At 43.2% G+C, this 24,237-nt stretch overlaps 4 protein-coding genes across 5 annotated transcripts; 3 read left to right on the forward strand and 1 right to left on the reverse strand.

The window, feature by feature from the left end:
* Positions 1–801: 801 nt before the first annotated feature.
* Positions 802–4,757, reverse strand: LOC106608961 (desumoylating isopeptidase 1). Its single transcript, XM_014207226.3, has 6 exons — positions 4,347–4,757; positions 4,107–4,128; positions 3,863–3,932; positions 3,319–3,428; positions 3,061–3,183; positions 802–1,057 (listed from the first exon to the last, which is right to left on the reverse strand). Exons 1-6 carry the CDS (start codon positions 4,435–4,437, stop codon positions 964–966), a joined length of 510 nt encoding a protein of 169 aa, XP_014062701.1. The 5' UTR covers positions 4,438–4,757; the 3' UTR covers positions 802–963.
* An 886-nt stretch (positions 4,758–5,643) lies between these two features.
* On the forward strand, positions 5,644–10,573 carry xrcc6 (X-ray repair complementing defective repair in Chinese hamster cells 6). 2 transcript variants are annotated; one of them, NM_001139967.1, is made up of 13 exons: positions 5,644–5,749; positions 6,531–6,622; positions 6,707–6,819; positions 7,060–7,201; positions 7,388–7,639; positions 7,856–8,042; positions 8,178–8,364; positions 8,733–8,901; positions 9,050–9,211; positions 9,321–9,450; positions 9,638–9,738; positions 9,870–9,986; positions 10,151–10,561. In NM_001139967.1, the coding sequence occupies exons 2-13, from the start codon at positions 6,553–6,555 to the stop codon at positions 10,348–10,350; spliced, it is 1,830 nt and encodes a 609-aa protein (NP_001133439.1). In that variant the 5' UTR covers positions 5,644–5,749; positions 6,531–6,552; the 3' UTR covers positions 10,351–10,561. The 2 variants fall into 2 exon arrangements, with proteins under 2 accessions (NP_001133439.1, XP_014062579.3); XM_014207104.3 differs by lacking the exon at positions 5,644–5,749 and adding an exon at positions 6,116–6,398 and having other exon boundaries at positions 10,151–10,573.
* Positions 10,574–12,509: 1,936 nt separating this feature from the next.
* Positions 12,510–17,056, forward strand: LOC106608935 (GTPase IMAP family member 4). Its single transcript, XM_014207179.3, has 7 exons — positions 12,510–12,782; positions 13,151–13,228; positions 13,459–13,509; positions 13,677–13,727; positions 13,924–13,974; positions 14,076–14,126; positions 15,968–17,056. Exons 1-7 carry the CDS (start codon positions 12,665–12,667, stop codon positions 16,711–16,713), a joined length of 1,146 nt encoding a protein of 381 aa, XP_014062654.1. The 5' UTR covers positions 12,510–12,664; the 3' UTR covers positions 16,714–17,056.
* A 111-nt stretch (positions 17,057–17,167) lies between these two features.
* Positions 17,168–24,180, forward strand: LOC106608955 (josephin-1). The gene is made up of 5 exons (XM_014207212.2): positions 17,168–17,420; positions 17,891–18,747; positions 18,931–19,059; positions 21,576–21,770; positions 22,068–24,180. Exons 2-5 carry the CDS (start codon positions 18,452–18,454, stop codon positions 22,168–22,170), a joined length of 723 nt encoding a protein of 240 aa, XP_014062687.1. The 5' UTR covers positions 17,168–17,420; positions 17,891–18,451; the 3' UTR covers positions 22,171–24,180.
* Positions 24,181–24,237: the final 57 nt, after the last annotated feature.

Here is a 24,237-nt window from a genome sequence, read left to right on the forward strand (position 1 = left end):
GCTAGATTTTATCACCACTTTAGCTGTTTCTCTTTTCCTTTCCTTCGCTCCCTCTAGTGGCAACCCAGTCATATCATGGTAATTAAAAAAGAACACAAAACAATATAACAGTAAAATAGCTTAATACTTATTTAGTAAAACATAGAAGGTATGTAAAAGGTACCCTACCCCCACCCGTGTAGGAAAGAGCTGCACTTTCTAGAGAGAAACCTTGCAGCTCTCTAGTTTTACATTCAGCCGATCATGGGATCCTACGGAGAGTAGAAGAAAGCTCCATCTTATTATATACTTACGGCCATCTTGATATCCGTGGACATACTAAAATACAGCACGGATCAGGCCAACTTTATAGTGGAAAAGGGGAGAGTTAGGTATAATCAAGTTACGGCTGGGGATGGGGTGTGCCAGGCTTGGTTGGTGTTAAGGTATTAAAGAGGTCAGGTAGGCTTAGGTTTCTGCCTGGCCCACTGACTGACATACATCAGGCAGCCCATTTCTGATCTTTTTGTCACTAATGGCTCTTTTGACCAATCACATCAGATCTTTTCCCATCAGATGTTTTTCAGAGCTGATCTGATTGGTCATAAGACCAACTAGTGAAAAAAATATCAGAATTGGGCTGCCTGTGTAAACGCAGCCTAAGGGACTCACAAAAGGTGAGCTGCAGATCTCCCACCCCTCACACACAGACTGTTGGTGTAATATATTACTCTGTGCACCTGTGTTATCAGTCTATCTCTGGTCTATCTCTGGTCTATCTCTGGTCTATCTCTGGTCTATCTCTGGTCTATCTCTGGTCTATCTCTGGTCTATCTCTGGTCTATCTCTGGTCTATCTCTGGTCTATCTCTGGTCTATCTCTGGTCTATCTCTGGTCTATCTCTGGTCTATCTCTGGTCTATCTCTGGTCTATCTCTGGTCTATCTCTGGTCTATCTCTGGTCTATCTCTGGTCTATCTCTGGTCTATCTCTGGCCATAGTGTCCGTTGAAGGTGTTGCCCCCCTGAGGTGCAATATTGATGGAGTCCAGTAGAGGGCGTAGCGCCTGGCCGAAAGGCCTGTGGGTGACAGAGAGTGGAACACCACAAATTAGAATCTGATCAACGGGGAGTAACATGATGAACTCCATACACAGCGACTTGTGCTTTGAACAAGCTGTCCTGATTTATAGCACACACACACAGGTCGGAAGTCTACAAGTCGGAAGTTTACAGACACCTTAGCCAAATACACATTTAATCCTAGTAAAAATTCCCTGCCTTAGATCAGTTAGGATCACCACTTTATTTTAAGAATGTGAAATGTCAGAATAATAGTAGAGAGAATGATTTATTTCAGCTTTTATTTCTTTCATCACATAACCAAGTGGGTCAGAAGTTTACATACACTCAATTAGTATTTGGTATCATTTCCTTTAAATTGTTTAACTTCGGTCAAATGTTTTGGTTAGCCTTCCACAAGCTTCCCAAAATAAGTTGGTGAATTTTGGCCCATTCCTCCGACAGAGCTGGTGTAACTGAGTCAGGTTTGTAGGCCTCCTTGCTCGCACACACTTTTTCAGTTCTGCCCACAAATTTATTTGGCATTGAGGTCAGGGCTTTGTGATGGCCACTCCAATACCTTGACTTTGTTGTCCTTAAGCCATTTTGCCACAACTTTGGAAGTATGCTTGGGGTAATTGTCCATTTGGAAGACCCATTTGCGACTAAGCTTTAACTTCCTGACTGATGTCTTGAGATGTTGCTTAAATATAGCCACATAATTTTTCTTCCTCATGATGCCATCTACTTTGTGAAGTGCACCAGTCCCTCCTGCAGCAAAGAACCCCCCACAACATGATGCTGCCACCCCCGTGCTTCACAGTTGGGATGCTGTTCTACGGCTTGCAAGCCTCCCCCTTTTTCCTACAAACATAACGATGGTCATTATGGCCAAACAGTTCTATTTTTGTTTCATCAGACCAGAGGATATTTCTCCAAAAACTACGATCTTTGTCCCCATGTGCAGTTGCAAACCGTAGTCTGGCTTTTTTATGGCAGTTTTGGAGCAGTGGCTTCTTCCTTGCTGAGCGGCCTTTCAGGTTATGTCGATATAGGACTCATTTGACTGTGGATATAGATACTTTTGTACCTGTTTCCTCCAGCATCTTCACAAGGTCCTTTGCTGTTGTTCTGGGATTGATTTGCACTTTTCGCACCAAAGTACGTTCATCTCTAGGAGACAGAACACGTCTCCTTCCTGAGCGGTATGACAGCTGCGGGGTCCCATGGTGTTTATACTTGCATACTATCGTTTGTACAGATGAACGTGGTACCTTCAGGCATTTGGAAATTGCTCCCAAGGATGAACCAGACTTGTGGAGGTCTACAATTTTTTTCTGAGGACTTGGCTGATTTCTTTTGATTTTCCAGTTGTGTCAAGCAAAGAGGCACTGAGTTTGAAGGTAGCCCTTGAAATACATCCACAGGTATTACTCCAATTGACTCAAATTATGTCAATTAGCCTATCAGAAGCTAAAGCCATGACACCATTTTCTGGAATTTTCCAAGCTGTTTAAAGGCACAGTCAACTTAGTGTATGCAAACTTCTGACCCACTGGAATTGTGATACAGTGAATTATAAGTAAAATAATCTGTCTGTAAACAATTGTTGGGAAAATTACTTGTGTCATGCACGAAGTAGATGTCCTTACCGACTTGCCAAAAATATAGTTTAATAAGAAATTTGTGGAGTGGTTGAAAAACAAGGTTTAATGACTCCAACCTAAGTGTAAGTAAACTTCCGACTTCAACTGTGTGTATATATTTATAGTGTCTACACTCTACATGTGAACAGAGACTTGTCCTCCTTCCATATTTTTCTCTTTATTCAGACAGTATTGAAAGTAGATTTAGAGTTACAGGTCGAGGAGAGACAGCATGAAAGTGTCAGTGGTGGAATTCTTACCCATGAACAATATGTGCTCGACTATCGCTGTGCCATGCTCCCGCACTACACTAAATGTCTGACAACAGGTTCTTGTTGCTATAGAGACAGGGGAGGGGAGAGAGGTGTAACTCACGTGGAGAGCACTTCAGCCGGCAGGTCTGTGATGTGGCAGGGGATCTTGCTGCCAGTGAGGAACTGGGCCACTTCGTTACTGAACGTGTTACAGTTCCACTCAAACAGATGGTATTGGTTCCCCCTACAGATAAAGAAGATGTGAGGCAAAGATAGGAACAGAGTAAAGGGAGAAAGAGAGGGAGAGAGACTGCACATCGCCATTACGTGTGGAGTTGAGATCCACAAGGTTGAGATCAACCAGGTACCACAGCCTCACCTGTACGTGGACTCTCCCAGTGAAGACAGGTACTCCATAAAGATCTCCTCAGTCACCTCTGTGGTGCCCAGGTCTATTATGGAGTTGGGTTGTCCTAGGGACGTTCCGCCCTAAAAACACACAACAAATACAAACAGCTTGTAAGGGGAAAGGGGATGCCTAGTCAGTTGTACAATCGAATGCATTTAACCCAACCCCTCTGAATCATAGAGGTGCGGAGGGGTGCCTTAAATTGACCAGGGAGCAGGTGTTGTTGGGGATTTAACTGCCTTGCAGAACGGCACATTTTTCCAACTTGCAGGCTTGGGAATTCAAACCAGCAACCTGTTGGTTACTGGCCCAACACTCTTAACCGCTAGGCTACCTGCCACCTGCTTGCTCAGTTGTCCTCCAATAGCCCATATGCAGCCCCAGGATTCGTTTTCTATCACAACTAACAGGATCTATGCTTGGGGTAACTAACTTAGACTTATGTACACCAATAAGAAAGAGATTTACAGGTCTAGTTTATGTTAGGAAGGAATAGAATAAAACGTTGTCTTACAGGTGGGCAGTTTGTGATGCCATCTCCCCCATAGAAAAACTCCTCTCCATGTACAACTATAGCAGTGTGCCTAAGTGAGAGGAAAAAGGCTACAGTTTATTTCACATAAAGACAGATTCCCAATTAACAGACTTAAAAACACTGGGGGAATATAATATAAATATTTAAAGGTGTACATAACTTGACCTTTGTCCTCACTAAAATAAGGATTTCAATCATTCAAAAAAATACATAATTTACTCACCATATTCCATCAAGCTGTTTACCTGTGAATATAACAGAATAGTTGATAACGTTATACATTAAGTTTACATTTTGTAGCGAACTTGGGGTACATAAGATACAGAAATTGATTCTAAATTCAGCGCATAGGCCTAAAATGCATCCTCGGCCTCTGCTCATCAATCCAAACTCTACATCCGCGGGTAAAACAATGTATATTCCAAGCAAAACTAGTTAGCTAACTAACGCGTTAGCAACTTACCTAGCATGAGGGGGCTCAGCTGGCGAGCCATTCCTTTAGATATGTCGTAAACATACAGTTTCACAGCGTACGAGGTGTTATTTGGATCCATAATTCAGCTTGATGGTGTAAAATTAGGTTGAGTGCTGTGTTGTCTTCAATGTGTACGAACTAGCTAGCTAGTGTTATCTAGCTAGCTATCCGACTAGTTAACGTAGTGTTATCTAACGTAACTAGTTAAGTTACTATAGTTCGTTCTGGTTCCGCAAATAGAAAAACACAAATAGTCCGAAATGCCTTATGTTGGGAAAAATAAAAAGGCATATAGTAGCTAAGCTTAATTACAACGAATATCTATCTAATAATTGAGGCAAATTCACGACAGTACGAAGCTCTTAGCTAACATGCTAGTCAGCTGTTGCTGTGTCACTGTGACTCAAAACAAAATAGATCTGTCAAAATTGCCCATAGATACATATGGCTTAAAAAACAGCCAATGAATGGATAGAGTGAGACTGGGACACCTGTGTGAAGCTAGCAACAATAAGAATTGGCCACAATAGTGGAATGTGGGGTTCGCGTTCAAAATAAAAGTTACCCATTGCAATATGCAAATGTATACAAATAGTGGAATAATGCCATATTTGGACTAGATCATCCTAAACAAGTTTGGAATATTGATATATAAATTCAACAAAAGACAATAAGTTGTTAATTTGACGCCAACAAGTTTTTTTTAAGTGTTTCAGCATATTATGTGTTTGATTTGATAGTGCTTATTATAAGTATGCCCCCAATGCAATACAGAAGTCTAATTACATCCACAGTGCGATTTCAACTGACTCTTTACTTTTTTTTGTCAAATGAACTACTTATTGTATTTTGAATGTATATAAAAACATTACAACCTTGTTTGGCATCTAGTCCAAATAGGTATTATTCCACTATTTGTATTCATTTGCATGTTTCAATGGGGGAATCTTATTTTGAAGGGAAACTGCAAATTCCACAATCCGTATTGTGGCTAGCTTCAAATAGTTGACCGTGACGACCTACATCGTCAAAGCGTCTGATAAAATATTATGAAATGGACGCAAGAATCCGTAATAAAATTAAGAAATCTTGTGTTTATGCAAGTGAGTTTTACGATTGATATGACAAATATTTTGACGATATTTGTTTCATAAATCGTCTCTACCTCAATAGCACAGTAGATGGCGCTATGCACATTTGGCTTTACATGAACCCACCAACATTTTCACCATAGAAAAAGTAATGCGCTTTCAGGTCGCAACTGACGACGTAATTAAAACCAGTGACACGACTATGGTCTGATATCAACACCTGCATCAAGACAAAACAAGGCTTGTAGCTAACTATTTCCACCGAAACCACTTTTGTAACAGCATACATTCGGCCATAAGGTATGCTTTCATTCGGCTGTATAGTTTAAATGAGAGTGCATTCTTATTTATGCTGATACGTGGATGCTAAGATAACCATATACCGTTTAGAAACTCTGTGATTATATTCAAAAAGTTGTCTGCCGCCTAATTCCCCGACGCTCCCCCAAATGTTCTGTCTAAACGCAAATGCAGGTGTTGGATACAGTTTTGGAAACATTTGGAAGTTAACTTGAATATAAGTGGGGGAAAAAAATAATAAAATACAAAAGACTTACCGCATGCAGTTTTGAAAGTTGCACACGGCTGTATTTTTAAGAAACACCGGAAATGTGGAACGTATTGGTGTAATGGAGGTATTGTAGCTGAGGCAGTGTGTGAAAACAGCCGGGTGCAACTTTGCTAAACAGTAAAATTGTGTTTTGTATTTTAAATATTATTTCTCGCATATATGAAAGTTACATTCCAAAGGTTTACAAAACCTTATCGCAAGAGGCGTATTTGCGCTTAGAGTGTCGGGAGTAAACAGAGTGTCGGGATTGTGGTTCACATGGGGAGGGAGAGTAGCTGTGGTCCATACTATCAGCTAAGAACCCAAAAGGGGGGGGAACTGTAAAGTGGGTATACCCCCCTTGAGTTCTCAAGAACTAACTAGCCACTTACCCAAAAGGTGACTGGAGTGCCACATTAAATTTACCCCGACATCATCTGGTATTACCTGATCAGAGTTGTATAACAACCACAGTTCTCTCACACACTGTGTGTGTGTGCACGTATGCGTTTGTTTCCTTGTTACTTTCAGGGCAAGACTAGTACATGTCCCAATGGCACAGTGGAACGACTACCACCATGAGGATGAAGATGTGGATGGAGAGGAAAGGGATGAGTCTGGAGGTAAGACCAACATTGATGGTGATTGAATGGATCAATACTGAATAGAATGGGGGTTAGCATATGTAATGTAATCCCTCTCCACAGTGGACTATAAGAGCACAGGCCGTGACAGCCTGGTGTTTCTGGTGGATGCTTCCAAGGAGATGTTCATCAAGGGGGAGGATGAAGAGCCCTCGCCATTTGACATGACCATGCAGGTAATCTTTCTCTCTCGCTGTCTCTAACTCCCTCTCTGCTTTCCCTTACCCTTTCCTGTCCTTTCTTCACCCCCTCCCCTGCCTCTCTTTCTCTCCTTATCTCAGACGTGATCAAAATGACTGAACTCTTAGCACCATGAAAAGTGACATGACTGATGGCCCTTTCCCACTCCTCTCTTTATCTCTGTGGTCCTACTTAGCCCTCTGACAGTGTTTTATTGTGCTACTCTCCCTCCCTAGTGTGTCCGCAGTGTCTACACCAGTAAAATAATCAGCAGTGACAAGGACCTGGTGGCTCTAGTGTTCTATGGGACGGAACAGAGCAAGAACCCCAGGAACAGTTTCAAGCATGTCTATATCTACCATGACCTGGACTCACCTGGTATGTCCCCCTGGCCTGCAGTTTCAGTGTGTGCTCTGAAAGAGTCTTGGATTCTTCTGGAACCCATTTGAACATTTGTTATTATTCTCTCTGTGTATCTCCAATCGACTTATCTTTACTCTTCCTCCTCACCTATCTCTCTGTTTATCCTTTTCTTTTATCTCCTCCCATCTCTCTCTCCTCTAGGTGCCCGTCGGGTGCAGGACGTGGACGGGCTGCGTGGGGAGAAGGGTGCCCAGGTGGCAGGAGAGACCATGGGCAGTGGGAATACCAACCTGGGTGAGGCGCTATGGTGCTGCTCCAACCTCTACAGTGACATCAAGCTTCGGCTCTCCCACAAACGCCTCATGATCTTCACCTGCCGAGACACACCACATGGGGGAGACAGCGAGCGCGACCGCCAGGCCCGCACCAAGGCTAGCGACCTCAAAGAGACCGGTGGGTCTGGAGAAAGGGGGAAGGCAGTTGTCAAAGAGAGAGAACATACATAGTTGTATCTCTATGGCAGTTGGCCTCCTTGATGTAACAGGGTTGAAGGGGTTTGAAAGGGGCCGGAAATACATCTTGTTCTTGCAAATGTTTATTTTATCACAAACAATGTTGGATCAGTGAACTCTCTCTCTCTCTCTCTCTCTCTCTCTCTGTCACTCACAGGTGTGGTGATAGACCTGATGCATCTGATGAAGCCAGGTGGGTTCGACGTCTCGCTCTTCTTCTGCGATGTGGTGAGCCCCCCCGAGGACGAGGCTGAGCTGGGTCTGCAGATGGAGCCTTGTGGGAAATTGGAGGACCTCAAGAAGAGGGTCAGAGCCAAGGAGATGAAGAAGAGATCGGTCGCAAGGTACAGAGTTTCCCTCATCATTGTTTAGGTGTGGCACTGTGTTCTTATAGGACATGTTTAGATGTTACAAATGTTTAATAAAACTGAACAGGGCCCTGGTTGCTGATGGCTCCTCTCTTGTCCTCTGTGTCTCAGGTTGAATCTGTGTCTGGGGGAAGGGATGAACGTGGCAGTGGGTGTGTACATCACGGCCCTACAGGCCAGGAAGCCTAACGCCATCAAGCTCTACAGAGACAACAACGAGCCCGTCCGCACCAAGACACGCCTCTACCACACACAGACGGGCAGTCTGCTGCTCCCCAGCGACACCAAGAGAGTTCAGGTAACTAAGTGGGAATCTCAAATCAAACCAAAGAAATATATATTTAAAGTGTATCAAAGAAAGTATGGGCCTCCCGAGTGGCGCAGTGGCTCTGTCGCAGCCGGCACCGCAACCGGGAGACCCATGGCTTCTGGGTTAAGCAGGCATTGTGTCAAGAAGCAGTGCGGCTTGGCTGGGTTGTGTTTCGGAGGATGCACGGCTCTCGACATTTGCCTCTCCCGAGTCGTACGGGAGTTGCAGCGATGGGATGGGACTGTAACTACCAATTTGGATATCACGAAAAAGGGGTATAAAAAAATGTATGATTTCATATTTCTCATTCTGTCCGGTTACTTTCGGTCTAGATGTGATGTGTGTTGTCTGTATAGGTGTATGCAGGCAGGCAGATAGTGATGGAGAAAGACGAGGTGGATGTGATAAAGAAGTTTTCTGACCCGGGTCTGGAGCTGATTGGGTTCAAGCCCATGGAGCGTCTCAAACTGCACCACCACCTCAGATCTGCTGTCTTCATCTACCCAGAGGAGGAAATGGTCACAGGTGTGTGTGAACCTGTCACTATGATGGGAAGAGAAACGGTGACAAGTCAAAATGTAATCTAGGAAACGTCAGCCCACGTTCGTCCTCCAAGTTCCATTTTCAGTTCCAACTTTAACTCCTTTCACCATGTCCTGTTTTTCCATCCCAGGGAGTGCCTGTGTGTTCACAGCGTTGCTGCGCAGGTGTAGTGTGAGGAACGTGTTCGCTCTGTGTAAATATACACGGATTCGTAACTCTCCCCCGCGCTTCTTAGCGCTGGTGCCCCAAAGAGAGGAGGTGGATGATGGCCAGGCCCAGATTGCGGCTCCAGGTACAGTCATTGGGTCCCACTGCAGCCGTGGTCTTGCACAAATGCCACACAATTAAAATACTTTTAAACGTTCAGACTAATTGTAGTGACGTGTGTGTGTTTGTCTCAGGTTTCCATGGCATCTTCCTGCCCTACGCGGATGACATCCGTACCCTGGACACTCCTCAGCTCCCCACAGCCTCCGAGCCTCAGGTAGACAAGATGAAGGAGATAGTACACAAGCTGCGCTTCAAATACAGGTACGGCCCTTTTATTACAGTGAACACTAAACATTATTATTTCATACCAGGATTCACATTTTGAAAAGAGTTAAAGCATAAAACATAACAGTGAAAGAATAGCAGAAAACAAGGGGAACACTATTGTAAACGTCCTAGAATATGACCTGAATGAGTCTTGAGATTCCTGTGTTGTCTGTGTTGCCAGGAGTGATGCGTTTGAGAACCCAGTCCTCCAGCAGCACTACAGGAACCTGGAAGCCTTGGCTTTAGATCTCATGGCCCCGGAGCACATAGAGGATCACACCAGTAAGATGAATACACACACCATATGCTTCTGATTGGCCCACATGCTTCTTTTTTAGCAGTGCTCAAGCTCGCTTTTTCTCATCCATTCTTTCTGTTCAATCTCTCCTTATCTTTCTCTCTCTCCCTCTCAGTGCCCAATGTGAATATGATGGACCAGCGTCTTGGTTCCCTGGCTCAGGAGTTCAGAGATCTGGTGTACCCTGCTGACTACAACCCAGAGGGCAAGACTGGACCCAAACGCAAACCAGGTGAGTTCTGTATGATCTATAATGTGGTGTATGGTTTACTTGCTTTGTGTCCTGTAGGGGAGATTTGGGTCCGGCCCATAGGGTAAGAAAGAACAGGGTAGTAGCTGGCAGTCTCACTGTTGAAATACTAGTTGTTGTAACATCCTGGCCCTGTGTGTGTTCAGCTGAGGCGGCAGGCGGCGCAGAAAAGAAGCCCAAGTTGGAGATGTCTGAGGACGAGCTGAGGGGTCATGTACAGAAAGGCACCCTGGGTAAGCTGACGGTGCCCGTGCTGAAGGACGCCTGTAAGCAGTTTGGGGTGAAGGTCACAGGGACCAAGAAACAGGAGCTAATAGACGCCCTGACTGCACAGCTCACCAAATGAGGCGTAGATGTCAAAATATGTTGACATCTACGCTGTCTATTCTGGTCAGAGGCACTAGATCGCAGGGTTATTGGTCTATCTTTGGGCTTCCATTTCAAGGTTTCTAGTTTGAGATATCACTGTACTTCAAATGGAAAGTTTCTAATTTGTGTTGCTAGAATAATATTTGTTTCTTTACATGTTTTAAACTTTAATAAAAAATTAAAAGGAACAATTTATATAATTGTCTGTAATTGCTTCAAATTTTACTTGTCTGCAGTTTTTGAACATAAAAGTAACTGCCTAAATAAAGGAAACATCAACATAGTGTCTTAATAGGGTGTTGGGCCATCACGAGCTGCCAGAACAGCTTCAATGCGCCTTGGAATAGATTGTACTAGTGTCTGGAACACTTTTGGGGGGATGTGACTCCATGACAAATTCTATAATTTGGTGTTTTGTTGATGGTGGTAAACGCTGTCTCAGGCTCCACTCCAGAATCTTCCATAAGTGTTTCATAAGGTTGACACGCACACACCCTTTAAACCCCCTATGTACCTTTTGAGGTCCCTCTTCCAAAGTCACTAGCTAGGTTTCCATCCAATTGGCAACAGATTTTCATGTGAATATTCTAAAATCTGCATAAAAACGATGTGCATTTTCCATGAAATTGACTTGTTGCAGATAAAAGCCTGTGCATGATGGGTTAAAGTCCCATGTACTGAATACATTTTTTTTTTTACAGAACTATACTGAACAAAAAATAAAAACGCAACAATTAACAATTTTACTGAGTTACAGTTCATATAATGAAGTCAATAAAATTCATTAGTAAATAAATTCATTAGGCACTAATCTATGGATTTCACATGACTGGGCAGGGGCACAGCCATGGGTGGGCAGGGGCACAGCCACGGGTGGGCCTGGGCCAGCCAATCAGAATGAGTTTTTCCCCACAAAAGGGCTTTATTACAGACCAGAAATACTCAGCTGTCTAGGTGGGCTGGTCTAAAACGATCCCGCAGGTGAAGAAGCCGGATGTGGAGGTCCTGGGCTGGTGTGGTTACATGTGGTCTGTGGTTGTGAGGCCGGTTGGACTTACTGCCAAATTCTCTAAAATGATGTTGGAGGCAGCTTATGGTAGAGAAATTAACATTAAATTCTATGGAAACAGCTCTGGTGGACATTCCTACATGCCAGAGCATGCCAGTTGCATGCTCCCTTAAGTTGAGACATCTGTGGCATTGTGTTGTGTGATAAAACTGCACATTTTAGTGGTATTTTATTGTCCCCAGCACAAGGTGCCCCTGTGTAATGATCATGCTATTTAATCAACTTCTTGATATGCCACACCTGTCAGGTGGATCTATCATCTTAGCAGAAATGCTCACTACCAGGGATTTAAACACATTTGTGCATACAATTTTCGAGAAACGTTTTGAGTATGGAACATTACTATAATTTTTTATTTCAGCTCATGAAACATGGGACCAACACTTTACATGTTGCAATTATATTTTAGTTCAGTGAGTGTAAGAACCATCACATCGAAGTAAACTTTGAGTCACGGGATGATATGTTGTGTGGTCCTCCCACTATGACTCGGGAAAGCATGCAGTATATTTTAAGCTACAGATGAAATAAGTTATGATAAACTACAGAGGGTGGTGAATGTGCATGGTGATGAGCTTGATGCCTCTTCCCAATAAATATCGAGGGTCTTATTCTGGTGACATTTTCGATGATTGGCTGCCATTTGACAAATATTCTCACTCTTATCCATAATAATATCAACATGAGTAGACTATAGCCTACCCTCACTGTATCTGCAAGTTGTTGGCTAGATTGCACATGCAAAGACCAGAGTACATTAAAATGTACGCGAAAAAGTAAATGTGTGCAATACGTCATCACTGACTGATTTTTCTCCACAAGTCAGTTTGGTGGGAAAAAGCGCATATATTTGTTAGAATATTTGCATTCAATTTGTAGACAATTGGATGGAAACCTAGCTACTGTGGTCTCTTCTTGCCATGGTAGCTAAAAAAAATGGGCATTTTTCTGCATGACCCTAAGCATGATGGGATGTTAATTGCTGAAGTCACTTATGAACCACACCTGTGTGTAAGCACCTGCTTTTAATATAATTTATATACCCTCATTTACGCAAGTGTTTCCTTTATTTTGGCAGTTACCTTTATTTCCCGTCCTACTTGTATGATTAGAAAAAAGGCGTGTCTCAGTGCCACTCATACTGCATTATATCGGTCCTTCAGTTACAATAAAGAACACTTTTGTTCCGACGACTCCTCAAAGTACTTCCACGTAACGAGAGATGGCGCTTTGGTTTTGGCCAGTAGCATACGGACCGGGTTTACCTGTTAATATGGACCAGTGCGACTGCAAACCGGACAGCGATTGTACCTCAACCTACTGTGGAGATGGTAGCACTGGTAAGAAGGATATTCACACCCGATAAATGTAACTGTTAGCCTATCCGTCCGAGATCTAAAAGTAACAAGTATCATACCGACATTTGCTCCGTCTGTGTAACATGCCGACCGGAGTTTATTTTTCTGTTTCAATCTTTGTAGAGGCCGTTGAGTCCGAAATGTAGGCTACATATTATAAATGTATACAATAACGCATTTAGACTAGAAAATCAATACAAAACACAAAAGTATACCAAGCTGATAAGCCCACAGTTTATAAATGTAAAACAAAAAATATCCCGTTTCAAAATGTATTGGGGTTAAAGGTTAAACTCCTGATAAGTGAAGAACATTGATCAGTCTCATGCTTCACTAATCTTTCCCTGCAGGTCTGTGGTTGGACTTCAACAGTGTTTTGACAGGAGCTCTCACTGTGTTGGGCTATCTCCTCTACAGATTCTCACAGGGTCAGAAGTCTTACACCACAACAGTACTATTTCAGCAAATGCTTTTTGATGTACATAATGTCGTCATATCTGTAAAATGATCCTCTCTCCCATCTGGGGACTGACTGTATGGTTTTAACATCAACTGGTGTTGTGTATCTGATTTGCTTTATAATCAATTTGTTATGCCACCGTAAATATAATTTAGTTTGATACTGAGTGAGTTCATTTGTCTCTTTGGTCCGCTACAGCCCTCCCAGCTCTGATAAGATGGCCCATCCATCTCTTCTGCACACTCACTGGTACGTCATCATGCCTGGAGGTTGAACCTTGAACCCTATTGCATTATTCCGCCTGCATATGTCATCATTCATCAACATTTGAGTATCTTCATCTGAGCAACAGATTAAATTAAATGTCTTGTTGATTAAATACTATTTAAAACTAAATATTATTCCCTCTGTTTTAGGTCTGTCCTCACTGTGGGGTTGGGTGAGCCACCTGATGGGAACTCTTCGTAGTACGTACCGTCACAATTCTTCCCTTTCTCTTATCAAAACCCACACGCAGGAAAATATTCATTAACATGTTTACTAAACTCATCTGAATGTAAATATGCAGTAGATTAATTGATTGCTATCACAGGTTTCGGGTAATTATAGAGTAATGTATGATGTGGTGGTGAACGATTTGTTAATTCTGTCTTTGTGTGTCAGGCTTACAGTACTTACTGAAGTGGCTGTCGCGTATTTGGAGGTTTATAGTTGGTAAGAGATTGCTAATACCCACCCACCCTATAAATTATGTCTTTGATTCATAACTCTGAAAGTGTTGATAATGTATTGATGTGGTTTTGTTCGTCTATCAGCTTCATTCTCAAAACTCAGCGGTTTCACTGTTATCATTCAAAACAACTCTGGTAAGTTTCTCCCTCTTTTTTTTCCCTTCTCGTTAATTGCAAGTTCTGTTCCTTTATACAGTACCAGTTAAATGTTTGGACACCTACTCATTCAAATGTTATTATTTTATTTTTACAGTTTTCTACATTGTGGTAGTAGTGAAGACATCACAACTATGAAATAACACATGGAATAGTAAACAAGTGTTAAACAAATCAAAATATATTTTAGATTCTTCAAAGTAGCCACTCTTTGCCTTGACAGCTTTGCAAATGCTTGGCATTCTCTCAACCTGCTTCACCTGGAATGTTTTTCCAACAGCCTTGAAGGAGTTCCCACATATGCTGAGCACTTGTTGGCTGCTTTTCCTTCACTCTGCGGTCCAACTCATCCCAAACCATCTCAATTGGGTCAAGGTTGGGTAATTGTGGAGGCAAAGTCATCTGATGCAGCACTCCATCACTCTCCTTGGTTAAATAGCCCTTACACAGCCTGGATGTGTGTTGGGTCATTGTCCTGTTGAAAAACAAATGATAGTCCCACTAAGCGCAAACCAGATGGGATGGCGTATCACTGCAGAATGCTGTGGTCACCATGCTGGTTAAGTGTGCTTTGAATTCTAAATAAATCACTGACAGCGTCACCAGCAAAGCACCATCACACCACCTTCATGCTTCACAAAGACACGGCAGTTGGAATCAAAAATTTGGACTCATCAGACAAATATAGATTTCCACTGGTCTAATATCCATTGCTCGTGTTTCTTGGCCCAAGCAAGTCTCTTCTTATGGGTGTCCTTTAGTTGTGGTTTCTTTGCAGCAATTCGACTATGAAGGCCTGATTCACGCAGTCTCCTCTGAACAGTTGATGTTGAGATGTCATCTGGTATTTGAACTCTGAAGCATTAATTTGGCCTGCAATCTGAGTCTGGTAACTCTAATAAACGTATCCTCTGCAGCAGCGTTAACTCGGGGTCTTCCTTTCCTGTGGCGGTCCTCATGAGAGCCAGTTTCATCATAGCTCTTGATAGGTTTTTGCAAACGTTCAAAGTTCTTCAAATGTTCCGTATTGACTGACCTTCATGTCTTAAAGTAATGATGGACTCATTTCTCTTTGCTTAGTTGAACTACTGTTCTTGCCATAATATGGACTTGGTCTTTCACCAAATAGGGCTGTCTTCTGTATACCACCCCTACCTTGTCACAACACAACTGATTGGCTCAAATGCATTAAGAAGGAAAGAAATCCCACAAATTTGAACAATTCACACCTGTTAATTGAAATGTATTCCAGGTGACTACCTCATGAAGCTGGTTGAGAGAATGCCAAGAGTATGCAAAGCTGTCATCAAGGCAAAGGGTGGCTACTTTGAAGAATCTAAAATATAAAACATATTTTGATTTGTTTAACACTTTTTTTTGGTTACTGTGTTAATTCATAGTTTTGATGTCTTCACTATTATTTTACAATGTAGAAAATAGTACAAATAAAGAACCCTTGACTGAGTAGGTGTCCAAACTTTTGACTGGTACTGTATGTGTAATTTAGTTTCCCATACTGTTCCCCTCTGCTTCACATTTGATAGTGAACCTATGTGTGGAATCTGTCAGCAAACAGAGGAAATTAGACATTTCTATTATGTTCCTTGCTGCGTCTGTATTCCTACACGAAAAACATCCTATCAACTGTCCTTTAGTCTTGTGGGTTGTTTTCCTTAATAATAGAACTAGCACTTGATGAAATCATGCCACAAAACACTGTCCATTCATTGAATTAACTGTTCTACTCATGTCTCTTTTATGTTTGCTTAGACGAACAAACGTGTTAATTATTTATGCACTCATGTCTATTTATTTTCCAGGGGCTTCTAGTGACAGTCCCCCAGGCACAGAGCCCTCTCCCAGCCCTATTTCCATAGAGCCTGGGCTGAGGCTCATCCTTACAGGGCCTCCTGGTGGCGGTCGGACCTCCCTTGCAGATGCCCTGGTTGGCTGCAGCCTCCCTCAGGTTGGGGGGTCCCTAGGGGCTGTGATGGAGTGTACCAAGCGGAGGGTGGTGGTGGACAGGAGAGAGCTGATCATAATAGACACCCCAGACCTCCTGGGTCCATCGCTGGGTGACAGTAAGAGAGCCTTGGAGACCCTCCGCAGCCTGCAGCTGGCCAGCCCAGGCCCACATGCCTTCCTGCTGGTGCTTCAGACCCCTGGCTCTGGAGATGGGGTGGACCAGGATGCTGCTAGCGCCACCAAGGCCCTCCTGGAGCTGGTCGGAGAGAGTGCCACAGGCCACATCCTCATTGTCCTCACCCATGCAGACTGTTTGGGTCCGGGCTCCACGCTAGCCCAGCTACTGGAGGATGATGCTGGAGGCCTCAGAACTGCTCTGTATCTGTGTGGTCAGAGGGCTGAGCTTGTGGACAACAACCCAGACAAGCCGGTGGAGGAGAGGAGGGAGCTGGCGAGGGGGCTGCTGGAGAGGCTGGCAGAGATGAGGGCACTGAGGGGACACTACACCCACGAGCTGCAGAAAAGGGAGGACCAAGTCAGGGAGGAACTGCTGATGGACATGGCCTCGGTGTTGGCACGGAAACTGGGACAGGAGTATTGAGAGTTGAAGAGTAATACTTCATTTTGGGTTTAGGTGCATTTTGTTGACTGTTTTTGTCATTCTGGGTTTGTTATTGTCTTTGGGGAATTGATCCTCAGGATGTCACTGTCTCTGCATGGATTATTGTCAAGTATGTCAGATTTAGCATGGTCTTGTTGGGTCAATTTGTTTTGTGAAATCAATATGATGTTCTTACAGTACTGCTGTTACTGAACAGTATTTAATCCATGTCAATTTGTCTTCATGTACACTAATTGTTTTCTTGCACACACTTGTCTGTCGTCTACATTTGTGCCATGGTTTCATTTTTTATTTAAGTATTATTAAAGTTGCTTCCAAATAAGTGGAGTGACTCGGACTGTATTTCCTGCTAGTGTAACTGCAAGTCAAGCGGCCTTAAACTTTCATTCAATTTGCGGATGTTTTTGCATAAAATAAATTTTTGGTCTCAACCCATTTTTAGATTAACTAAACCCTAGATTTAGTTTAGTCTCGAGGGAGTGGAGGGACTACAGTTCGCAGATAGACTGCGTCAGCCCTATGACAAGCAAACAAGCTATTGACGTTTTGCGCATGCTCATATAGAGAGGGCGCTACAAGGAAAAGGTGCTAAAGACAAAGGACTAAACAACCCCAGGAAAAGAGGCGAAACAATTAATTTAACCAGGATTATGACAACCCTACTACAGTATCGCATGAAGCGAAAGGTAAGTGGCAACAGAGAAATATACTAAATATGAAGGGTTTCGCATCCATGTTTACGCTATCAAACAAATGGCACGTACAGCCAGCTATAGAAAGAACATCTAGTCGTTCTTTGCAGCTGCCTTCCTGTTCCACTGGATTTTAGCTAGAGCTATGGATTTGAATACCAGGTAGATTTGACATATTTCGCTAATCTGTAAATATCACTTGTTTTACAGAATACTAAATGATACCAAGACTCTCTTACGCCTGTTGTCTAGTTATCAGTTTACTGTGATGCCACAAGCATGCCGCTCTTATCGAGTCAGCTGTTAGTATAAATGTTTACCCTGTGTATTGTGTTCCTTCCTGCTGACCACTGCTGAAAAGACGCTTTAGAAAAACATCTAGTTATCCCTAAATTGTTATCTCAGCATGACATTGATTTAGGTGACAACCTCTAAACATGGATATCTGCCTTTTCCTCCCTCAGCTGTTTTGTTAAGGAGTCGTCTGTCTACATGTCACAGAGCCTCCTGTATCAGGTCCCTCATCGTTTCCACTGGAGCAAACTCGCAGTGGTGGAGCTGTGGTCCTCTGGGCTCTCTAGAAATGGAAAGAACTCCTAAGCTCTCGTGACACTCAAAAAAAAAAAGTCACGATGACACACATCAGAATGGAGGAAGTTGATAAAAGAGACGCATACTCTTGCTTCTCTTGCTAATTTTTATTTTTCCATAGATGACCCTTGTGGTTCATTCTATTTTTTATATTGAAGTAACTGGAATATCAATGTCTACACACCCAACTTTTTGTCCACATAATTCAATCCGGGCCTCCTCACTGAACTTGAACACTGTTTGTTTGCCAGCAGTTTTTATTTTATTTTCTTCCAATCGTCCCTTTTGAAACAGCAGGTGTAGCTGAAGTGACCTGGCGCCCCTCAGTATCACCCAGTAGACCCACCTCCCCCTTCCCTTGTCACACGCACGCCCCTACAGCAACTGAAAGGTTGCCATGACGATGGTAGTCGTGTCGGCGTAGCGACAGGGTGATGGGGAGTGCTCCATGTTCCGGGAGGGCGAGAGGAGGGCTGCAGGACCTGGGCTGTATTCCATGGAAGCTGAGCAAGCAGAAAGGGGTGGTGGCGCGGGGAGGGATGGGAAGAGGGGTGGGGGGGGAGAGGTCAGACCTGGGAGAGCATGCTCTCTCGACCCCTCCGGCCACGCCTCCACCGCCCATCTACCACGAGAAGCAGCGGCGGGAGCTGTGTGCTCTGCACGCACTCAATAACGTCTTCCAGGATGGGGCAGCTTTCAGCAGGGATACTCTCCAGGACATCTACCAGAGGTGGGGGGTTAAAGTTGTGTCCTCTAGGGGAGATATTTCTCAAATTCCTTTCCTCTTTCACCCCCTCTCTCTCTTTTTCTCCCCCCCTTCTGCATCTTTCTACCTTCTGCATCTCTCTACCTTTCTCAACCTTTTTCTCTCTTGCTTCTTCTGTCCTCATCGCTCTCTTGTCCCTCTCCACAGACTTTCTCCCAGCACTCTGGTAACCCCCCACAAGAAGAGCATGCTTGGAAATGGGAACTATGACGTGAATGTCATTATGGCTGCTCTGCAGACCCGAGGATACGAGGCTGTCTGGTGGGATAAAAGAAGGTATACCTCTGTTCTCATCAAAGCTATATGGCCTTCTTCCATATCTAGTCATTTAACTAACATTTTTATCCAAAACGATGTATGTGGCCCATGCAGAAATGTTCAATTCCACAACAAGCACCATCTGAGCCATTGGAACCATAATGCTATGCTCATTTGTGTTCTTCATCTTGTTTACTCCTCTCCCTTTTTGGTGCGTGTGTTGTCTGCAACTATGTTAGTCGGCTCAGCAGTGCTCAATTTAGTTCACTTCAATCACTGGCCGTACGCCAGCTATAGAGTGGAAAGAGGAAGACTTCTTTACATATCCTCTTCATTCTGAATCCCTGTCGAGCACAAGACTCATGATTACCCAAACAGCTACCGAAACTGATATTTTCAAAATCAAAGCAATTGCGACATAAGTACAGTGCATTCATAGGGGAGAGTGGGGTAAGTTAAGTCATTTTTTTACATTTAGCATCACTACGTAAAGGCAAATATAGTTTTCTTTCTAACAAAGAGATCTACTTATATTTCAGGATGTTGTGTATCCCTGGAAATAATCAGAATTCATGTAAACATTACAGTTTTGAAAACATAGCTTGGGGTAAGTGGGTGATGAGGCTGGTAGGTCAAAGTTGATTTCATGGAATGGGGGTGTGGTATATTTTACAGGAGGTAGGTGGCACCTTAATTGGGGAGAATGGGCTCGTTGTAATGACTGGAGCGGAGTAAGTGGAATGGTATCGAACATGGTTTCCAGGTGTGTGATGCCATTCCATTTGCTCCGTTATTATGAGCCGTTCTCCCCTCCGCAGCCCCCTTTGATATATTCAATATATTATAGTGTACAAAATATTAGGAACACCTGCTCTTTCCATGACAGACTGTCCAGGTGAAAACTTTGATCCCTTACTGATGTCACCTGTTAAATACACTTTCAATCATTGTAGATGAAGGGGAGGATTTGTAGATGATTTTTAAGCCTTGAGACAATTGAGACCTGGATTGAGTGCCATTCAGAGGGTGAATGGGCAAGACAAAAGTTTAAAATGCTCTTGAACAGGGTATGGTAGAAGGTGCCAGGTGCACTGGTTTGAGTGTGTCAAGAACTGCAACGCTGTTGTGTTTTCACGCTCAACAGTTTCCCATGTGTATCAAGAATGGTCCACCACCCAAAGGACATCCAGCCAACTTGACAACGCTGTGGGAAGCATTGGAGCCAACATGGGCCAGCATCCCTGTGGAATGCTTTCGACACCTTGTAGAGTCCATGCCCTGATGAATTGAGGCTGTTCTGAGGGCAAAAGGGAGGGGTGCAACTCAATATTAGGAAGGTATTCCTAATGTTTTGTACACTGTATATCTTGAATGTATTCCTACATTCATATATAGATATCTTCGTTCAATATGACTTACCCTTCCATTTCTTCACCAGTTGTCTGGGACAGGGATGTTGTTTCAATGTGCCAATTTGTAGGAAAGTTCTCTGCATTAGAGGCTACTAAGCCCGTGAAACTGGTCCGCAAAATTCCGGATATGTTTATCAAGCTCAGACTCCATGTCATCAGATAAGACAATGCTGCTGTTTTCTTTTTTGTCAATGTACCTCTTCAGTGTCATTCAGTCAACTTGTTTCATCCCTTGCTGCTGCTCCAATGGACACGCACCCTTCTCTCACTTCCTTGGCTGCTTCTTTCAAGAACCTTAAGGGGGGCTAGAACCCTGCTTGTTTTCCGTTTGTAAACACAGGCATGATGATCTTGAGTTCATAAGCATGACACATTGCAAAAATACTATGCTTCTATGCATATTATGCATAGAACTGACTAAATGTAATCATCATTTATATGGGGTATGGTGGCCAATTGCTCAATTTATCCCAAGGCAAACATTTTGGCTATATTAGCCCACACAGCTACAAGGTTACATGTTCATGCAATGTTAAGGACTGCATATTGTTGCTTATAGAGACCCCAACTGATGTATAGAACAATCTTTGAAGTATCTACTTTGGTTTAGATAAAAGCATCAAAATCATTAGAATTTGTGAAAATCTTTTCTTTGGACATAATTTGCTTATCACTTTTTCCATGTGGTTTCTTCCATCACAGATGCCATGAAATGATGACCTCTTCATAAATATTTGGTCACAGGATCAAGTTTGTGTATAGTTATCTAGAAACAAAGGGTGGCTTAAATTACCCCACAGACATCATCATGGATTTACAAAATTACAGTAGCTACTGAAAATCCACTCATGGAAGTCTGTGTGTGATTGTGGAACCTTTATTTAACTAGGCAAGTCAGTTAAGAACAAATTCTTATTTACAATGACAGCCTACCCCAACCAAACCCGGACGACGCTGGGCCAATTGTGCACCGCCCTATGGGACTCCCAATCATGGCCGGATGTGATTCAGCCTGGATTCGAACCAGGGACTGTAGTGGCGACTCTTGCACTGAGATGCAGAGCCTTAGACTGCTGCGCCACTCGGGAACTCGTGATTGACTTGTGTGTTGTGTTCCTGCAGGGATGTGGGCAGTATTGCACTATCCAACGTAACGGGCTTCATCTTGAACGTCCCGTCCAATCTGCGCTGGGGTCCGCTGCGCCTGTCACTCAAACGCCAGCACTGGATAGGGGTGCGGGAGGTGGGCGGAGTCTATTACAACCTCGACTCCAAACTACGTAGCCCACATACCATCGGAAACCCTGATGAGCTCAGGTACTGTGTGTGTGTGTGTGTGTCATCCCAATTATCCTGTCCAGTCAGTAGATTGAGTCCATCATAATTTGCGTTGTTCATTTTACATACATTGTGGAGCAGCCAAGAGAGAATGTAATTTGTATTGTCTCCACTAGGTGCTGCCACATAGTAATACAAAATCAGTCTCATTCTCAAATAATAATCAATTCCACAGCCGCCATCCACAATGATGATTGATCCTTGTCTAACTTCTAATAAATAACAAGCTGACATCTTTATTTTCCTTCTGTTTTTTCGATTCCCTCCACACAACAGGAAGTTCCTGCGTTACCAGCTGAGAGGGAAAAATGGTGAGCTCCTATTGGTGGTGTCTGAGGAGGTGGAGGTCCACCAAACATGGAGGTCAGATGGCTGTTGATTGAATGTGCCCGGCAACCTTTTGTCTACCGGAATAGACTTTTCCCAGTTGTTGCTCAGGATAACAGGCATGGTCCAATCGGGACAGATTGAAGAGCAGGTCGGGTTGTGTTCAGCCAATCACACAGATGCACACCGACCAGACATACTTTTTTTTTCTCACACCCCCATTGCTGGACTCTGGCTGATGAGACCTGAAGCAACGAAGGAAAAAGATGAATACAGGGAGGTCATGAAGAAATCACGCTACACAACACTCAGATTTCTAAACATTATGTTTGGTGTTTGGGATTCTAATGTGTTTTTATATATATTGATGACTATTTTTCCATGTTACTTTTGATTTTTTTTGTACGTTTCCAGTTTCCAAGTGTGAGAGGCATGTGACTGTGTGTAATACTACCCATCTGTCACTCTTGCTCTTGCTAGCTCTCTCGCTCTCTCTCTGTCCTCGCTCTCTCTCTCTGTCCTCGCTCTCTCTCTCTGTCCTCGCTCTCTCTCTCTGTCCTCGCTCTCTCTCTCTGTCCTCGCTCTCTCTCTCTGTCCCCTCTCGCTCTCGTCCTCGCTCTCTCTCTCTGGCCCTCTCTCTCCTATCTGTCGTGCTCTGCTCTACTGTGATAGTGTACATCTCTTCTTTACCTGTCTGTCTTCCTCTGATCATGTCACTGCTCACAATTCTATTTTTTTCACTCGGACAACACTAAATCCCACTAAATCCCGCCTTTTTTAAACGTTTGTACAAACACAGAGCTAATGATGACAGCAACCAATGGAATGCCAAGCACTCCATAGTGTGTCTATTGTGTACATAGACTGTAATATAGTTGGTGAGAAGCACGTTTTCTCAATAGCACAGGAGGACGTGTTTATGTAGCTGTTTTATCCTCTCAGTTGCTTCTGAGACCATGCCTGTCTGTTAGTAGGAAACTCTGCTAGTTCATGTCTTGAAATTAGAATTCCTCTTGGCTGAAGCCATGTTAGGCCCAGGTATTGACAAATGGCTATATAAATAAAGGTTATAATTAATTAATTAATTGACAAATGGCTATATATTGTATCATGGTAGAGCCAGGATTTGTTCTTGACCATGCGGCCTGACCAAGAAAAGCCACAAACTTGTATTATAACCTAATCAGGGCCCAGAGTTTTTTCTGGTTAGATCATGTGGTCAAGAAAAACTCCTGACCCTTAACATGTGCGACTGACCATGGATAAATGGTTGTCTGCAAAAATCCACCAGCCAAATATACAGAATTGTGGAATTGGTACAAGTGCTAATTATATCCAAGGTTTCCAGTTATTCGCTGGAAATGCACTGATGTTAGATTTTGATCTATCTGAAGATGCCTTGGCTGTAATGTCCACAATGCTGAGTGTGTTGAAGGAAGTTGGTACGTTTTGAAAAGGAAATTGGAGTCAGAGGGAAAAGGTTGACAGTTGAGGGAGTAATGGAAAGAGAAAGTATGTCTGATGTGTAGAAGAGAAAGGGAAAGTTCGAAGAAACCTGTTAGTTTACAAATTGAGAGTTTTTGACAGCTGTTTGAGAGATTTGGTTGATAGATATTTATCATCACAACAACATATTGTGAATTATTCAAGACTTGATAAGGCCTTAACTTGTTTACAGAGGACACAGACATTATTGTCTACCAAAATAGGGGTTGTTAAATTTTGCACCTGGTGGGCTCAATCCTAAAAGCTTTCCTATTCATCTGAGCATCCAATCACATGGTTCATTCAACTGATAATTTAATCATTTGCAACAGTCACTAATCATGAGACAAAACAATGAGGTTGCTGGTCTGAGGATGCCCCTAGGGGACTTCAGGTTGGGAAACCAAACTCACTGGTAGAAAATCCCTTTCAAACCAGTAAGTAGTGACATAGTGGATTTAGCGTTTTGCCATGACAATCCCACCCACCTTCTCCCTTCTGTTAAAGGGTCCTGGTTGTGTTACTGTTTTCTCTTTTTTCACAGAAATAAAATGCCTGTAATGGCACTTTATATGTACACCTGAGGATGTGGCTTAATTTCTTGAGTGCAATTGTTGGAATTTGGATGGAAAAT

Source organism: Salmo salar, chromosome 01 (genome assembly GCF_965601325.2).
Source record: "Salmo salar chromosome 01, fSalSal1, whole genome shotgun sequence".
NCBI lineage: Eukaryota > Metazoa > Chordata > Actinopteri > Salmoniformes > Salmonidae > Salmo > Salmo salar.

Excerpts from the sequence above, each read along its gene's own strand:
- LOC106608961 (XM_014207226.3), bottom strand. The coding sequence starts at position 4,437 with ATGGATCCAAATAACACCTCGTACGCTGTGAAACTGTATGTTTACGAC. Across the intron at positions 3,429-3,862 it reads GCATCACAAACTGCCCACCT|GGCGGAACGTCCCTAGGACA; the intron begins GTAAGACAACGT and ends GTGTGTTTTTAG. Across the intron at positions 1,058-3,060 it reads CCGGCTGAAGTGCTCTCCAC|GCCTTTCGGCCAGGCGCTAC; the intron begins GTGAGTTACACC and ends TGTCACCCACAG.
- xrcc6 (NM_001139967.1), top strand. The coding sequence starts at position 6,553 with ATGGCACAGTGGAACGACTACCACCATGAGGATGAAGATGTGGATGGA. Across the intron at positions 9,451-9,637 it reads AAGCTGCGCTTCAAATACAG|GAGTGATGCGTTTGAGAACC; the intron begins GTACGGCCCTTT and ends CTGTGTTGCCAG. Across the intron at positions 9,739-9,869 it reads GCACATAGAGGATCACACCA|TGCCCAATGTGAATATGATG; the intron begins GTAAGATGAATA and ends TCTCCCTCTCAG.
- LOC106608935 (XM_014207179.3), top strand. The coding sequence starts at position 12,665 with ATGGCGCTTTGGTTTTGGCCAGTAGCATACGGACCGGGTTTACCTGTT. Across the intron at positions 13,728-13,923 it reads CCTGATGGGAACTCTTCGTA|GCTTACAGTACTTACTGAAG; the intron begins GTACGTACCGTC and ends TTTGTGTGTCAG. Across the intron at positions 14,127-15,967 it reads TATCATTCAAAACAACTCTG|GGGCTTCTAGTGACAGTCCC; the intron begins GTAAGTTTCTCC and ends TTTATTTTCCAG.
- LOC106608955 (XM_014207212.2), top strand. The coding sequence starts at position 18,452 with ATGGGGAGTGCTCCATGTTCCGGGAGGGCGAGAGGAGGGCTGCAGGAC. Across the intron at positions 18,748-18,930 it reads CTCCAGGACATCTACCAGAG|ACTTTCTCCCAGCACTCTGG; the intron begins GTGGGGGGTTAA and ends CCCTCTCCACAG. Across the intron at positions 21,771-22,067 it reads GGAAACCCTGATGAGCTCAG|GAAGTTCCTGCGTTACCAGC; the intron begins GTACTGTGTGTG and ends TCCACACAACAG.